The sequence below is a fragment of the Miniopterus natalensis genome, chromosome 1 (genome assembly GCF_054644295.1).
Source record: "Miniopterus natalensis isolate mMinNat1 chromosome 1, mMinNat1.hap1, whole genome shotgun sequence".
NCBI lineage: Eukaryota > Metazoa > Chordata > Mammalia > Chiroptera > Miniopteridae > Miniopterus > Miniopterus natalensis.
The window spans coordinates 74707150-74725602 of NC_142081.1; the positions used below are offsets into that span (position 1 = coordinate 74707150).

Here is an 18453-nt window from a genome sequence, read left to right on the forward strand (position 1 = left end):
GAGCTGACAGCAGCAAGGAGTGATGGACAGCTCAGCAGAAGGATATGAAGGGAAAGGTGTGACTTGAAGAGCTAAATAAATTAAATGCAGGGACGGTGGAATTAGTGATTGTTAAATGACATTTTGTAGTCATTTATTCACTTAACATTAAATAGTGATCATTCCTTATGTCCTATGTTATGTAAGGCTTTCATAAAGATAGCTTTTGGTACAGCAAGATAAAAAAAAACATAGGTGGATGCCACAAAGCTTTAGACTACTTGCTCAACTGCCAGGATACTATTTCACTTGCACAGGACATACTTCACCTTCAGAATGTAAACCACCAAGATCTGTGTAAGATACCCTGGTCTCAGGGGTCTTTTATAGCCTCTGTGACCATAGAGCCAGAATCAAAAAGCAGAAACCAAGATAACATAACAGAAACCAGGTGCAAACAGTACAAGTTCTGTAAACAGTGCTGACAAGCTGGTGCAAGTTGTCTCCTGGTCTGTCCATGACCCTTGCACAGGACTATATTAATCACTAGGTGGTCTATTTTGTTCAGGTTTGATCAAGGGCCAACCACATGACTGGCTCCATGTGGTCCCAAGGAAAAACTCAGCGTTGCCACAGACCAGCTGAAATTAATCCTCTACTTACACATTCCACACACTGCCATTCTTGGTTAAGCTTTCTTAATTACACTTGACAGCATTCATCTGTCTGCGTCCTTTTTTAATTTATAGAACAGAAAAATCAAGAGGGATAAGTACCAAAATACTAATTATTTGTGGAGTGGAGTGGAGTGACTGAAGTGCAGGTATAACTTTAAAGAAACTCTGCAGTTTAACAAAGTGCAAACTATGACTAGCCAGGCATATAGCAGATATTTTAATGTCCCTATATCCAGGCACCTTTCTAAAGAGATCACCACTTAGGTTTATAGAAATGGTACACAGTGGTCTTTGGCTCTGTTTTTGAGCAACATCTTTTGCATGTATTTGAGTGGCAATAGTATCCTAATTTTTCTGTCAAAAGGGATCCTTTAAAATATATAAAACCTATAAAATGAGAACCTGTAAAAGAAAATGAAATGTTAAAATTATTCCCTAGATGTTTTTAGCATCATCAAGATGTATCAGATGGCCCTGGCCAGTGTAGCTCACTTGGTTGGAGCATCATCCCATTTACCAAAAGGTTGCCGGTTCGACCCCTGGTCAGGGCACCTACGGAAGGCAGCCGCTCAATGTTTCTTTCACATCAGTGTTTCTTTCTCTCTCCCCCTTCCTTCCCCTCTCTCTAAAATCAATAAGCACATCCTCAGGTGAGAATTTTTTTAAAAAGATATGTCACATGAATAACTGCAGAATAAATCTTCCTTAAACTTCCCAAGACCTATCTTGGACCTTCAGCTTCAGATAAAGGAGGCAATTTCTGCAGGCCTTAAAGGCATCTGTAAATATAGCTAAGAGTAGTATTCTCTTGCTCTCAGCCTCTTACAAGGTACCAAGATAATGTTAGCTTTCCCTTTTAGTATTCAGTTATTGGCTCCCTTTCTGAGAGCCAAGACTTTCCCTTCTTGCATTTGTCAGTTTTTACCAGAGCTTGGCCCCTAGTTTAGAAGACCACCCTCAGATTCAGCAAGATGCCAGATTTATAGAGTTGGCAGCACTATGAGACTGGCCAGCGCTTTCCCCTTTGCCCATTCCCAGTCCTTTGAAGAAGGTGTGAACTTGTAGGACTGTCTTGTATTGTCCACTGGCTATTAGGAAGGATGCAGAAACCATTAATCCCACTTAAGATAAGTGAAAAGAAGAAACAGCCCATCCCTTTTCCTCAGATTTAGAGGTGGTGTCTTGGTGTCATGTTTTCATTTGATCCTTTCCTCAGAAGTTGTAAATATAATGTGTCCCTATATTACAGGATTAAGCAAAGCAGGAGAAAAATTTTTAGAAATTTTTGTTAGTTCCTGTGTTATTACTCCACTTCCTCCCTCATTTTTGCAGCAGTATCCAAATACTCTATTGTTGATTCCCCTCTTTAATCTCATGCCTATTATGTTTTAACACACGCTCCGTCATGCAAGCCACTGTTTCTGTCTCTGTCTCTTACTCCTAAGAGATGTGCCCAATTTAGAAAGTAGGTAATTCAGTTCAGTTTTCAGTCAGTCCGCTACTTTGTGTTTGGTAAGGTATAAGTCCGTTTATTATATATGATGCTTCTTAGCACACTATTGAACTGCACCTGCAGCAAAATCAGTTTATCAAGTCAGATGTAAAAAGGAAGTCCAAATTGAAATCGTTTCTGTATGGTGGCCTCTAATGGTGTTAAAGGTGTTTGCTTCAGTCACCAAGTATACAAATCCAAATTCAAACTCTATAAAACCTGTCCTGGCCAGTGTTTCTCAGTGGTTAGAGCATAGGCCCTTGCACCAAAGAGTCTCAGGTTCAATTCCCAGTCAAGGGCACGTATGTTGGTTTTAGGGGTGATCCCTGGCCCCAATCAGGGCTCATGCAAGAGGCAATCAGTTGATGTGTCCCTATCTCCTTTCTTCCCTTCCACTCTCTCTAAAAAGCAATGGAAATAAAGATCCTTGGGTGAGGATTAAAAAAGTATAAAATCTGTTGCTGTCCGCCTGGAACCATAGGTAATAAGCCAGTATAATTCTGTGTGAATGCTTTCAGTGCTCTCAGGTATATACTGTAAACCTAGGAGTGGAGTTGCTGGGTAATTAAAACTTTGCTTAACCTATTGAGGAACTTTCAGACCGTTTTCCAAAGCGACTACACCATTTTACATTCCTACCAGCAGTGTATGAGGGTTCTGATTCTCCACATCAGGGCAACACCTGATATCTGACTTTTTGATTCTGGCTGTCCTAGTGGATGTGAAGTGGTATTTCATCATGGGTTTGAGTTGCATTTCCCTAATGACTTATATCTTCTTTGGAAAAATGTCTATTCATATCCTTTGCTCATTTTTTTAATTGGGTAATTTTGCCTTTTTATTATTGCATTGTAAGAGTTCTTTATGTAATCTAGGTACATGTCCCTTATCAGATATATGATTTGCAAATAAATTCTCCCATTCTGTGGGTTGTCTTTTAACTTTCTAAGTGGTGTCTTTTAAATACCAGTGTTTTGTTTTGTTTTAATTTTTGTGAAGTCTATCATTTTGTTGTTGTTGTTCATGCTTTTGGTTTCATATCTAAGAATCCTTTACCATATCTAAGGTCATGAAGATTTAACCCTATGTTTTTTCTACTTCTACAGTTTTTTCTATTACATGTAGGTCTTTGATCAATTTTGAATTTTTGTATAGTATGAAGTAAGGTTCACTCTTTTGCATATGGCTGTCCAGGTTGTCCCAGGATAAATGTCCCATTTATTGAAAAGACTAGTTTTTTCTCTATTGAATGGTGTTTGCAGCCTTGTTGAAAATCAGTTGACTGTACATGTATGGGTTTATTTCTGGGCTTAATTCTTTTGATCCATAGATCTATCCTTGAGCCTGTACTACACTGTATTCATTACCATTGTTTTGTAGTAAGCTTTGAAATCAGGATATGAGCCTCCTCCTACTTTATCCTTCAAGACTTTGGATTTCTGGGTCCTTTGCAATTCCATATGAATTTTAGAATCAGCTTGTCAATGTCAGTTAGGATTCTGGGTGATTGCATTGAATCTGTAGATCAGTTTGGGGAGTATTTTCATTTAACAGCATTAAGTCTTCTGATCCGTGACATAGGATGTTTTTCCATTTATTTAGATAATCTTTAATTTCAACAATTTTTTGCTTTGTAGTTTCTGTTGTTTTTGTTGTTTTCAGAGTATTAAGCCATACGTTCATTAAATTTATTCCTATGTGTTTATACTATTGGGAATGGAACTGCCTTCTTAATTTCATTTTTAGTTTGTTCATTTCAAGTGTGTAGAAATCCAATTAATTTTTGTATTTTCATCTTGTATCCTGTATACAGTTTTGGGGGGACAGGACAGTCTCTTCAATAAATAGTGTTAGGAAAACTGGACAGCCACATGCAAAAGAATGAAACTGAATCACTATCTTACACCATACAGAAATATTAATTCAAAATGGATTAAAGACTTGAATGTAAGACCTGAAACCATAAAACTCCAAGAAGAAAACATGGGCATTAAGCTCCCTGACATAAACCTTGATGATGATTTTTTGAAATCTGACATGAAAATAAAAAATAAGCAAGTGGGATTACATCATACTAAAAACCTTTTCTACAGAAAAGGAAACCATCAACAAAATGAGTGGGAGAATACTTGCAAATTATGTATCCGGTAAGGGGCTAAAATCTAAAATATATAAAGAAGAACTCATAAAATAACAAAAAATTCCAATTAAAAAGCAGGCAGAAGATCACCCTGAGTGGCTGCATTGATTGGAGCATTGCCCCGTACACCAAAAGGTTGCGGGTTCGATCCCCAATCAGGTCATGTACAAGAGGCAACCAAAGCATGTTTCTCTCAAAAAAAAAATTCAATAAATATATCCTTGGGTGAGGATTAAAGGGGGGTAGATGGGGGCAGAAGATCTGAATGGACATTTTTCCAGAGAAGACATACAGATGGCCAACAGGCACATGAAAAGCTGCTCAACGTCATTAATCATCAGGGAAATGCAAATTAAAAACACAATGAGGTATCACACCACCTGTTAGAATGGCTATTGTAAAAAAGACAAGAAAATAGCAGTGTTAGCAAGGAATAGAGGGAACCCTTCTATACCATTGGTGGAAATGTAAATTAGTCCAAACACTATGGGAAACAGTATGGAGTTTCTCAAAAAATTATATATAACTACCATATGAACCAGTAATTCCACTTCTGGGCATTTATCTGAAGAAAACTAAAACACTAACTTGAAAAGATACTTGCATCCCCATGTTCATTACAACATTATTTATAGTAGCCAAGATATGGAAACAACCTAAGGTGCCCACCAGTGGGTGATTGGATAAAGAAATTTTGTCAATGCTGAATAAATGTACTAACTAGTGATTGATTTGGTCCTGTGCTAGTGTCCAGGATAGACCAGGGGGCAACTTGCACTAGCTTGTCAGTATTGTTAATAGAAAATGTAAAGATTGATGGTTTGCACCTGGTTTTTATTGTGTAGTCTTGTTTCTGCTATTGAGCCTGGTCATGATTTGGCTGTGTGGTCAGAGAAGTCTAAAAGATCCTTCCTTGAGCAACACCGGAGTTCCCCTGCAACCAAGGTAGCTCCACTGTGTCTTGGTGGTTCACAATTAAAAATGAAATATGTCCTGTGCTACTGAGATGGTATCCTGGGAGCTGTGCCTAGAAGTTATGGACCCCCTCTAATGTTTCCCTATGCTTTCTTTATCCTTGTATGCTATAACCTCTGCCTTTGTTAATGTCTTATGTAAGTATATCTGGTGTAGTATCAAGAATCCCAGTTTCATGACTCTGTGTAAATGTGGCACGTACCTTCTCCTTTTGAAAATAATTGAGTGAGGTATGACCATTGTCTTCCTTGTTCTCATAGATGGCCCGCTCTAGGACAATTATTCAGCCAACAATGTTTATTCAGCTTACACATCACAAAGAAATGTCCTTCTCTTGGATTACAAAGCCATAATTCTTTTTTTCCTTGGTGAATTATACTTGCTTGGTTATGGAATAAACTTTTTACATTACAAAAGAAGTCTTATGAATTTACCTTCAAGTTCACAATACTTGTAAGAATTTTAGCATTAAGGACTTACCAGAATTCTTAGAAGAGTTTTGACTGCTGTAATTGGGTTCCAAAATTTCTTCAAAATTAGGAATGAAATTCATTGATACAAAATGGAATGGGGTATATTAACATGTAAATACAGTATTGCACAAATGTGACTAAAATGACAGTCCATGCTACTTGCACCATCTCTGACTTTCCACATAACAAAAGTCTAAGAATGTTTTCTTCAAGTAGTACACATCCTACATTGCAAGTGTTAGCCTAAGATTTTATAGATAATTATGAAATGTGGCAGTCATCAGATTCCTTATATTTCTAGTAGAAAAGGCACCAGTAGTGTATACCATAATGCATATTTTAAAATATCCACTTTATTCCATGCAATTTTAAGATAAAACCCAACACAAATACCCCAAAAATCTTTAAGAATAACAAAAAGTCTTACTGGCTTTAATCCCGCTTCTTGGGAATACTTGTTACTTACTTATATCTGATTTCTGTCTTGATTTTTTACAGGGGAAACAAGGCAAACACATTTTATATGGCTGTAGTGAACTTTTTAATGCGACACAGTTCATAAAACAGGTAAAGTATGCCTCTTTAGTTTGTTTGTGTAAACATTCCTTGAGTTGCTGTTAGTATTTTTCAAAAGAGAACGAGAGAATCACATTCATCTGAACCAGCTAAAACCAGCTAGAGCTGTGAGAAAATATAAGGTTTTGCCATGGACAACTAAAAAGAAAACTCATAACACTATTTCCAGTATCCCAAATCTGTAAAAAGGTAAATTCAGAAAATTTAAAATTTGAACAGTTAGGTAAAATTTAATTCAACATTTCCCTACTGTCCACATTTCTTACTTTGCCAAGCATATCACAAATTGGGCTCTTACTACACCAAATGTGCTCAGGTTATACAGTGGAATTACATTCACCATGAAAGTAAATGACAGCAGTAGCTGAGGTGTACAGGGTCTATACATTGTTTAGTCTTGTTCCCCCTAATGCTCTCTGTAATTATATCAACCTTCACTCTTTTAAGCTTGAACTACCTGAATGGCTCAATAGACTGACCAATGTTGTTCACTCATCTTTGCCTTGACTCCCACAAAAATAATAACTGTATCCTGTACTAATTTTTAGCACCTGTTCCTAGTATCATTTTCTAGCACAACTTTCTTACCCTACTATGTAGTTCTTATATTTTTAACCTCAATATAGTGGTCCAATGATATTATGAGATTGCCATATATTTTATATCTACATATATTATTAACATCAGAAGACAATGTTATCATTCGTACTTCAGATATAAAGAAATTTGTTGCATTTACACAGATATGATTTTCAGGGCCCTTCATCCCTTAGAATAATTCTGACTTTTATCTGTTGACTGAAAAACTTTTTCTAGCATTCAGTGTAGCTTAGGTATGCTAGCAGTGAGTTCTCTTTAATTTTTTTATATGAAAATGTCCTTATCACACCTTTATTCTTTAATGATATTTTTGCTAGATATAGAATTCTGAATTGAGTTTTTCAACACTTTAAAGATTATCCCATAATCTTCCATTGTTTCTTATAGAAGTCAGCAGTCATTCAGATTTATGTAACTTTATATATAATACGTAATTTTTCTCTGGCTGCTTTCAAGATTTTTTTCATTATCTTTGCTTTTCAGCAATTTAATTATGTATCTTTTGTATCTTGTTTCAGGATCACTGAATTTTTTAAATCTATAAATTCATACATTCCCCCAAATTAGGGGATTTTCAGCTGTTATTTCTTCAAATCTTTTTATGCCCAATTTTTTCTCTCCTCTCCTTTCCTTTTGGGACTCAATCTTCATATATATTCAACTTTTTATTGTCTCTCAGAACCGTGAGGACTCTTGTTCATTAGTATGTACAGTTTAAGTTGCTCTGTCCTCAGATTCACTAAGTCTTTACCCTGTTATCCCCATTCTACTGTTTGAATAATGTTGTATTTACCAGTTCAAGAATTTTCATTTGGGGTTGTTCTTTTTTAATATAGTTTGTATTTCTCTGCTAAGATTTCTTATCTTTTCATTGTTAGTATATTTTCCGTAATTTCATTGAGGATAGTTGTCATAGCTGCTTTTATTTATTTTTTTTTTTTGAGAAAAAAAGATCTTTATTGTTGAAACTATTATAGATCAGATACCCTCTTATTCCCCCCACTGATCCCCTCCACCCCTCACTCACCCCACCCCAGGCTTTCCCCATACCAATGTCTTTGTCCGTGGGTTATGCTTATAAACATACAAGTTCTTTGATTAACCTCTCCCCACCCACTCCCCCACCCCTATCTTCCCCCTGAGATCCCTCAATCTGTTCCATGCTTCTGTGTCTCTGGATCTATTTTGTTATTTTGTTTATTACATTCCACATATGAGTGAGATCATGTGGTACTTATCTTTCTCTGACTGGCTTATTTTGCTAAGCATAATACTCTCCAGTTCCCTCCATGCTGTCCCAGTATGGAATACAGCTGCACAGTATTCCATAGTGTAAATGTACCACAGCTTTTTTATCCACTCATCTACTGATGTGCACTTGAGAAGAATGTATATTCTGCAGCTTTTGGGTGGAATGTTCTGTAAATGTCAATTAAATCCATCTGACCTAGTGTGTCATTTAGGGTCACTGTTTCCTTGTCGATTTTTTGTCTGGAAGACCTAGCCAGTAAAGTCAGTAGGGTGTTAAAGTCTCCTCATATGACTGTATTGCTGTCGATCTCTCCCTTAAAGTCCTCTAGAAGTTTTCTTTGTAAATTTAGGTGCTCCTATATTGGGTGCATGCATGTTTATCACGGTTATAGCCTCTTGTTGGAACAATCCTTTAGTATTGTGTAGTGACCTTTCTTGTCTCTCATTATGGTCTTCATTTTGAAATCTATTTTGTCAGATATGAGTATTGCTACCCAGCTGCGTGTTTTTTCATTTCCATTTGCATGGAAAAAATTTTTCCATCCTTTCACTCTCATCCTGTGTGAGTCTTTTGTTTTGAGTGGGTTTCTTGTGGACTTGGGTCATGTTTTCTTATCCATTCAGCCACCCTATGGCATGTTATTGGAGCATTTAATCCATTTACATTTAAGGTTATTATTAATAGATACTTATCTATTGCCATTTTAATTCTTTGTGCCCATGTTTCTCTATTTCTACTTCTAATTACAGCAGTTCCTTTAACATTTCTTGCAATGCTGGTTTGGTGGTGATAAACTCCCTTAGCCTTTTTTTTTTCCTCTGGGAAGCTCTTTATTTCACCATCTATTTTGAATGATAGCCTTGCCGGATAGAGTATTCTTGGTTTCAGATCCTTGTTTTGCATTACCTTGAATACTTCATGCCATTCCCTTCTGGCCTGTAGTGTTTCTGATGAGAAGTCAGCTGACAATCTTATGGGAGCTCTTTTGTAGGTAACAGATTGCTTTTCTCTAGCTGCCTTTAAGATTTTCTTTTTGTCTTGAATTCTTGGCATTTTAATTATGATGTGTCTGGGCATGGGCCTCTTTGGATTCTTCTTGCTTGGGACTCTCTGTGCCTCCTGAACTTGTGTGACTTTTTCCTTGACCAGGTTAGGGAAGTTTTCTGCCATTATTTCTTCAAACAGGTTCTCTAATCCTTGCTTACTTTTGCCCTCCTCTAGCACTCCAGTAATGCTAATATCGTTACATTTCATGTTGTCCCACAGCTCCCTTAGACTGTCCTCCTAATTTTTGTTTTTTCTTTCTGGATCTCTGAGTGATTTTTTTCTACCTTGTCTTCTAATTCGCTGATCCAATCCTCAGCTTCCTCTAATCCGCTTTTTATTCCTACCAATGTATTCTTTATTTCTACTATGCCATTTTTAATTTCATTCATAGTTTCCATATCTTTTCACATGCTGTTGAGCATCCTATGCTGTTGAGCATCCTTACAATCAGTATTCTGAACTCTGTATCTGATAGATTATCTCCATTTCATTTAGCTTTTCTTCTGGAGACTTCTCTTGTTCTTTTATTTGGGGCTTGTTTTTTTGTCTCCCCATTTTGGCTACCTGTTAGGGTTTGTTTCTATTTATTAGGTGGATCTGTCAGTACTCTGTCTTTTGGGAGGGTCTCTGGTGCAGGCTGATGTCAGACACAGTTTGTGACTGGCTCTGAGTACCCTGTTTGGAGCTATCAACAACCCTCGGCTTGAGGTCCCCTCTGCTGGGACTGGGTTCATTTGGACAGGACCAAGATGCATACCAAAGTCTGCTTTTCCAAGGCCCAAGTCCAGAAATAGATTAGGCAAAGACTCAAAGGCACTCCAAGGTCCGCCTCTGGCTGCTGGCTAATTAATCTGCATCTCGTAATGAGCCTCAGGCTGTAGAAACTCCTCTGGGCAGGGCAAGAGGTTTTCCAGCAGGGTGGGGCAATTGCTTCTCTCCCCCCCCCCCCCCCCCGCCAAAGTAGCAAAATGTCTGCCTAAGATGTCCTCTGCAGTATGGGGGAATGACTGGGCACAAGAGTTCTGAGGGGTGCCCTCTGAGCTCTATCTCCAGTGCCCATAACCCTAGATTCTCCTCACACAGCTCCAGTCCACTCTACCCTCCCTCTGCTGGAGCCCAAGATCAGTGGCTGCACACAAAACTTTGGGCATTGGCTCCTTAAGAGGGTGCCTGCATTTCTAGCCATCTCTCCCTGGCACACAGAAACCCTGATGCTTTTCACAGCCAGATGTTATGTGGGCACCATTCTCGGTTCTGGTCTATCTTGATGAGAAGCCCAGCCTGGGGTTTAGGCCCCAGCGTCCTCAACCCCCCACAGCTGAGCTATCCCCCCAGAACTTCAGATGCTGCCTGTGGGAGCCCAGCCAGCCCTCTTGTGCCTCCACAGTTCCTACCAGTCTCTATGCAGTCTCTACTTTATATCCGTGGTTTTGAGGGTGCTCTCCAGCTAGTGTTCAGTTGATTATTCAGGATGGTTTTTCTATATTTTAGTTGTAATTCCAGTTTGGTCCTGGGAGAGTGTCGGTGTAGCTTCCGTTCAGTCTGCCTCCATCTTTATTTGTCCATCATAGCTGCTTTTAAAACTTTACCAATTACAACACAAGGATCATCTTGCTATCAGTCTCCATTGTCTTTCCCCTTATAGAATGGGTCATATTTTCCTGTTTCTTCATATATTGACTCATTTTAGATTATATCCGTAATACTATGAATTCATTTTGGAGACTGAATTCTTTTTCTCTAATGAGTGTTGATTTGTGGTTTTAGCAGGCAGTTAACTTAGATTCAGATTTCAAACTCTGTCTCTTGGGCAGCAGTTCAACTCTCACTTTTTAGTTTTTTTCATTCATTAGTGGTTCAGAGTTTTACCATATATTTAGGAAAAGTCTATGCACAGAATTTAGGACTCCTTCACTCTAGCTGTCTCCTTTCCAGGATTTCCTCCTCCCTTTCCCCAAACTCCTCTAGTTCTTCAGGCCAGAAAGACTGCAGCCTTTCTATCCGAATTTTAGCTGTCAGTGTAGCACCAACTATGGCCAGGCTAAGAATCACAGAAGCAGGGAACTCAGCCAGTGCTTTTCCTTCTTTCCAAGTGTCAGTTGTCTTCCAGAACCTGCCTGCTTTCACTTCTCCATTGCCTTCAGGTAGTTGGTTTTGTATTTTATTTAAAGCTTATAATTGCTATCTCTGAGAGAATTTGTCCAATAGAGATCTCAGCCTTTCCAAATTGAAAGCCTTGTCCTTTTAATGGCCTCTTAGAAATATAAAATTAAAATATATGCAAAAGTGATCTGTCATCATTGAAGTCCCACATGACATTTTTTCTTTACATTTTCATATTGAGTTAATAATTTTTTCATTCTCAGGGTTTTTGTTTTTCTTGGTTGAATTTGCAATTATAAATGTTTTCCACATTTTTTGCCATGACTGTTTATTTCTATTTAGTTTTAAAATATCTATAAATCTTAACATTAGAGTTATTAGTGACAATTATTAGTATTCTAGAAATGCAGTGAAGGAAATAGGAACCCTAAGTTTTACCATGATGAAAGTTTACATTTTTAAGGAATTTTAAAATGTTTCAATGTATGTATCTTTTGTGATTAATAAAAAGTTATTTTTATGATTTGTTTTAGCTGTCACAACTTGGACAAAAATAGCACAGAAGAACCTTAATATGAGAGTCTCCTTGGACTTCGATAAATGTAAAAAGAAAAGTCAAAAGAGCCAGATGTTTCTTTGTCTATATCAGTGTCCTAACAGCGAAACTTAGCATTATTTGTTAATTTTTAAGGAAATTCTATACTTAATATAATGTGTACTGATTAAAAGAATAAAGCATTTCAGAAATAAATTTTTAACATTGTACATTCTCTCTCCTGTTATGTTTCCCAAATGAGAGCGTACTTGGAAGGAAAGAAAGTTGTCTGAATGTAATGTTGAAATATTAATAACTAATATGTTATTGAAGCCACTGAAAGTTTAAGAATATAATATACAAATGTTACTTTATTGGTTCATGACTCTCCTGCTTGCATGCATTTTAATTATAAAATCATCTTCCCATGGTTTTTGGTTTCCCATGTTCCCTCTAGATTTTAAGTGGAGATTTTAAAACCACTTTAATGTCTCTTTTCCCTGTAGCACACTTATGTACATTTTATTACATAAAATCCCTCCTTTATATGTCAACAAACATTAGCAACATCTAGAATGGACATATACAAACATCCCATGGAGTTCTAAGTCATACACAAAAGTAAGTGTTAAATTTGGTTCCAGCCTTAGCATCTGTCATTATTGAAGTCCCACATGACATTTTTTCTTTATGCAGCACCAAGAAGGAATATTGGTCAGGCGTATAACTCAAGGCAGCCATAAAATAAAAGCAAGCCAATTGCTCCAGAGAAGAAAAGTATTTTATAAAGTCCAGGGAGCTTTCTCCTAATAAGCCTCATCAAGAAGAATCTGTAATTTACAGCCAACATCCTGATAATAAATACAAGATTCACAGGACTGTTTCTGCACCTCGAGCCCCATGAGTCACTGTCCTCATACCAAAGTAAAAGTCAAGAAAAATAATCTGTTGGGTAGTGGCCTGCTAATCTTAGTTTTCAGATATAATTTAAAGTATGTTTGGGCTTCTATACAAATTACCATAAACCAGGTGGATTAAACAACAAACGTGTCTGACAGTTCTACAGGCTGGGAAGTCCAAGATCAAGGTACCAGCAGATACAGTATCTGGTGGGACCCTCTTCCTGGTTTTCAAACAGCCACCTTCTTGTATCTTCACAAGGTAGAGAGAGAAAGCACTCTGGTCCCTTTATCCCCTTGTAAGCTCTACCCCCATGACCCCATCCAAACCCAAATACGTCCCACAGGACCCACCACCAAATACCATTACATCAGGAGTTAGGGCTTCAACATACGAATTTAGGAGAAGGACACAGTCTGTCCGTCCATAGCACCATATCAGCTGTCAAAATGGTTCATGCTCAGGGCTTAAGGAGAGAATGTTATGCAGAGACAAGGCTAATCAAAGTGATAAGCTACAGAGGAGATAAAGGAATGTCTGTCTCCTCAGTAAGGAGAACTCAGACTAACCAATGTTCAAGAAATTTTTAAGTTAAAACTACATGAAAGACAAAAGAGGTGGTCTCTTTTAGTGCTCTCTTTGCATTTAAAAGTAAATATTCTCAGAATTCCAGTCAAGGTGGTGAAGTAAACTCTTGTCCCTTTCCATGATCACATCAAAATTACAGCTAAATTATAGAACAACCAGTGAGAACCATCTGAACACTAGCTGAACATAAGTCCTGTAAGTAAGGATATAATGAAAAAACCACATTGAGACTGGTAGGAGGGGTGGAGACACCGACCAGGCAGGTCCCACATCTACCGTGTGGCAATTAAGAATTGGGAATAGCTGCAGAGAGTTCCCCAGAGGAGTGAAGGGTCCACATCAGGCTCCCCAGCCCAGGACACCAGTACCAGGAAGAGAGACCCCAAAACATGGCTGTGAAACCCAGCAGGGACTGCATCCCAAGTGAGAGGGCTACTGGAAGCCTAGGCTCTGCAGGTCTTAAAGTGAATGCACACAGACTCACTCGCTTACAAATTCACTCTGGGCTCCAGCACAAAGACAGCAACTCAAAAAGTACCTCGAAAAGCTGACCTTGATCAGCACCAGAGCCCCTACCAAGAGGCTCCAGAACCAACACACCTTATGACCACCTTCAGAGCACACCAGAGTACCACCCAACCAGCTCCACAAATGGCACACCCAAAAGACAGATTTTTCTGGCACTAGAGCCCCGCTAAAAAGACTCCCATTCCGTGGGTTCAGACCCCTCACAACACCTTCTCTCCTGTAGTCAAGGCCAGCCCTCCCAGCCAGTCAGCCTGAGGGTCAATCACATCCACTGGTACACTAACAGCAGTCAAGGCTCAACTACAAAAAGAGGGTGCACACAGCCCATACAAGGAATACTCTTGGAGCACCCAGCTCAGATGATCAAAGAGATTGTGCCAAACAGGACACCTACTACATAAGGGCACTCTGCCAAGGCCAGGAGACATAGCAGATCTACCTAACACACAGGAACAAACACAGGAAGTCAGTCAAAATGAGTAGGTAAGTCCCAAATGAAAGAACAGGAAAGAACACCAAAAAAAGAACTAAATGAAGCAGAGACAAGCAATCTACCAGGTGCAAAGTTCAAAACACTGATTATAAAGATGCTTGATGAACTTAAGGAAAGAATAGATGAACTCTGTGAGAACTTCAACAAAGAGAAAACAAAAATGGACAGAAACCATAAGAACCAGTCAGAAATGAAGAATAAAAAATGAAATGAATACATTACAGAGAACCAACAGATTAGATGAAGCAAAGGGTTGAATCAGTGAGGAAGACAAGGTAGCAGAAAACAATTGGAATAGCAAAAAGAAAAAAATTTACAATATGACCATAGATTAAGAGACCTCTGAAACAATGTGAAGTATAACAATTCTCGCATCATAGTGGTACCAGAAAGAGAGAGAGCAAGGAATTGAAAACCTATTGGAAGCAATAGTCAAAAACTTCCCTAACTTGGCAAAGGAAATAAACATTCAAGTTCAAGAAGTGCAGAGTCCTAAACAAGATGAACCAAGCCCTGGCTGTGTGGCTCAGCTGAGTGTTGTCCTGTGCACCAGAGGTCACTGGTTTGATTCCCAGTCAGGGCATATACCTGGGTTATGGTCCATGCAGGAGGCAGCCTATCTCACATCAATGTTTCTCTTCCTCTCAAAAAAAATAAAAACAAATTAAGAAAAAAAAAAAAAAGATGAACCCAAAGAGGCCAACACCAAGACACACCATAATTAAAATGCCAAAGGCAAAAGATAGAGAATCTTAAAAGTAACAAGAGAAAAGCAGTTACAAGTGAGCTGCTATAAGACTTTCAGCTGATTCTTCAACAGAAATCCCAGCCAGAAGGAAATGGCACAAAATAGTCAAAGGACGAAAGGCAAAGACCTACAACCAAGATTGCTCTAACCAGCAAGGATATAATTTAAAATCAATGGAGAAAGAGTTTCCTAGACAAGAAAAACATAAAGGAGTTCTTCACCGTTAAGCTAGTGTTACAAGAAATGTTAAAGGGTCTTCTTTAAGCAGGAAGGATCAAAGATATGAATAAGAAAACATAGGAAAGAGGAAATTCTCACTGGCAAAGGCAAACAGTAAAAGCAGTGGATCAACCAACTATAAAAGCTACTACAAAGTTTAAAAGACAAAAGTAGGAAGGTCACATGTAATGCTATAAATTAAGAGACACACAAATGCACAAAAGAAGTTAAAAATAACAAAAGCATAAATGTGGAGGCAGTTAGTAAAAATTGTAGACTGTGTTCAAGCTTAAGGGACCATCAACTTAAAATAGATTGCTATAAGCACTGCTTGGTATATACAAAGAAAATGGTAACCACAAACCAAAAATCTGTAAGAGATATACAAGAAATAAAAGGAATCCAAACATAATATAGAAAGTTATCAACATAGAAGAGAGCACGGGAATAAGAAAGGAACAGAAAAGCACTACAAATACAACCAGAAAACAAAATGACAATAATTACATACCTATCAACAATTACTTTAAATGTAAATGGACTAAATGCTCCAATCAAAAGACAAGGTGGCTAAATGGATAAGAAAACAAGACCCATACATATGCTGCCTACAAGAGACCCACTTCAGATTGAAAGATATAGACTGAAATAAAGGGATGGAAAGAGATATTTCATGCAAATGAAACAAGAAAGCTGGGGTAGCAATACTTATATCAGACAAATAGACTTTAAAGCAAAGACTAACAAGAGACAGTGAAGGACATTTCATAATGATAAAAAGATCAATGCAATAAGAAGATATAACTCTTATAAACATCTACACACCTAAATATATAAGCAACTATTGACAGACATAAAGGAAGAGATTCATAGTAATAACACCCCATTGACACTTATGGATAGATCATCCAGACAGAAAATCAACAAGGAAATAGCGGCCTTAAATGACACATTAGGACAGATCAATCTAGCTGACAGATTTAGAACATTTTACCCAAAACAACAGAATATTCATTTTTTTCAAGTGCATATGGAATATTTTCCAGAACAGACCACATGTTAGGCCATAAAACCAGACTCAATAAATTTAAGGACACTGAAATCTTACCAAAGCATCTTCTCTGATCACAATGGTATGAAACTGAAATCAATTATAAGAAGAAAACTAAAAAACATGTAAATACATAGAGGCTAAATAACCTGCTACTAAACAATGAATAGGTTAACAATGAGGTCAAGGAATAAACCTAAAGATACTTTGAGACAAGTGATAATAAAAACACAAAGACCCAAAAATATATGGGACACAGCAGTCCTATGATGGAAATTTATAGCAATGTAGGTCTATCTTAAGAAACAAGAAAAATCTCAAACAACATAAACTTACACCTAAAGGAACTAGAAAAAGAAGAAAAAACCCAAAGTGAGTAGAAGGAAGGAAATATCAAAACAGAGATAGATAAAATATAATCTTAAGAAAATAATAGAAAAGTCCAGTGAAACTAAGAGCTAGTTCTTTGAAAAGATAAAATTGATAAACCTTTGTTTGGCCAGACTCATCAAGAAAAAAAGAGCACCAAATAAAATTAGAAGTGAAAGAGACGTGACAACACCACAAAATACAAAGGATTATAAGAAACGACTACTACCAAATATATGCCAAAAAGTTGGACAACCTGGAAGAAGTGGATAAATTTCTAGAAATATGTAATCTCCCAAGACTGAATCAGGAAGAAACAGAAAATCTGAACAGACCTGTAACTACTGACAAAATTGAATCAGTAATCAAAACATTCCAACAAACAAAAGTCCTGTACCATGTGGCTTCACAGGTGCATTTTACCAAACATTCAAAGAAATATTAAGAGCTTTCCTCAAACTATTCCAAAAAGTTCAATAGGAGGGAAGGCTCCCAAAATCATTTTACAAGGCCAGCATTACCCCGATATCAAACAAAAGGCAATACCAAAAAAGAAAATTATAGGTCAATATCCCTGATAAACTAAGGTGTAAAAATCCTCAACAAAATATTAGCAAACTAAATGCAGCAATACGTTATAAAGATCACACATCATGATAAAGTAGGATTTATTCTCAGGATGTCAGGTTGGTTCGATATTCGCAAATCAATTAATGTGATACACCGCATAAGTAAAATGAAGGATAAAAATCATATGGTCATATCAATAGAAACAGAAAAAGCATTTGACAAAATCCAACATCCATTCATGATAAAAACTCTGAGCAAAGTGGGGAATAGAGGGAATCTCATCATAAAGGTCATATATGACAAACTACTGCTAGCATCATAATGCTGAAAAGCTGGAAGCTTTTTCTTTAAGATTAAGAACAAGACAAGAATGTTCACTTTTATCACTTTTATTCAGTATAATATTGAAATTCCTAGCCACAGCAGTGAGACAAGAAAAAGAAATAAAAGGCATCCAGATGGGAAAGGAGGTAAAAATGTTATTTGCAGATGACACGATACTATAGAGAACCCTAAAGGTTCCACCAAAGAACTATTAGAACTGATAAATTAATTCTGTAAAGTAGCAGGATACAAAATTCAAATTCAGAAATTGGTTGCATTTTTATATACCAATAACAAACTATTGAAGAGAAATTAAGAAACAGTCCTATATACAGTTGCATCAAAAAGAATAAAACACCTGGGAAGTAAAAGACCTGTACTCAGAAAACTATAAGACCTTGAAAGAAACTGAAGAAGATACAAATAAATGGAAGGCTATACCATGCTCATGAATAGAAAGAATTAGCACCATTAAAATGTCCATAGTAAGAGCAATCTACAGATTCCACGCAATCCCTATTAAAATACCACATGGCATTCTTCACAGAACTAGAACATGGAATGACAAAAGACCTCAAATAGCCAAAGCAATCTTGAGAAAGAAGAACAAAGTTGGAGGTATCACACTACCTAATATCAAACTACTATAAGCCTCTAGTATTTAAAACAGCATGGTACTGGCATAAAAACAGGCATATAGATCAATGGAACAGAATAGAGAGTCCAGAAATAAACCCACACCTATATGGTCAATAACCTATGAAAAAGAGGCAAGAATATACAATGGGGTAAAGGCAGTCTCTTTAGTAAATGG

At 37.3% G+C, this 18453-nt stretch overlaps 1 protein-coding gene across 3 annotated transcripts in view; it reads left to right on the forward strand.

Annotated features, from left to right (window-relative positions):
* Nucleotides 1–12218, forward strand: part of SCFD1 (sec1 family domain containing 1) — a 105659-nt gene extending 93441 nt beyond the window's left edge. For all 3 annotated transcript variants that reach the window (XM_016209510.2, XM_087823268.1, XM_016209511.2), the window contains 2 exons: nt 6235–6303; nt 11848–12218. In XM_016209510.2, coding sequence (XP_016064996.1) covers nt 6235–6303; nt 11848–11871 — 93 coding nt within the window. In that variant the 3' untranslated portion in view covers nt 11872–12218. The remainder of the gene's footprint in view (nt 1–6234; nt 6304–11847) is intronic.
* Nucleotides 12219–18453: the final 6235 nt, after the last annotated feature.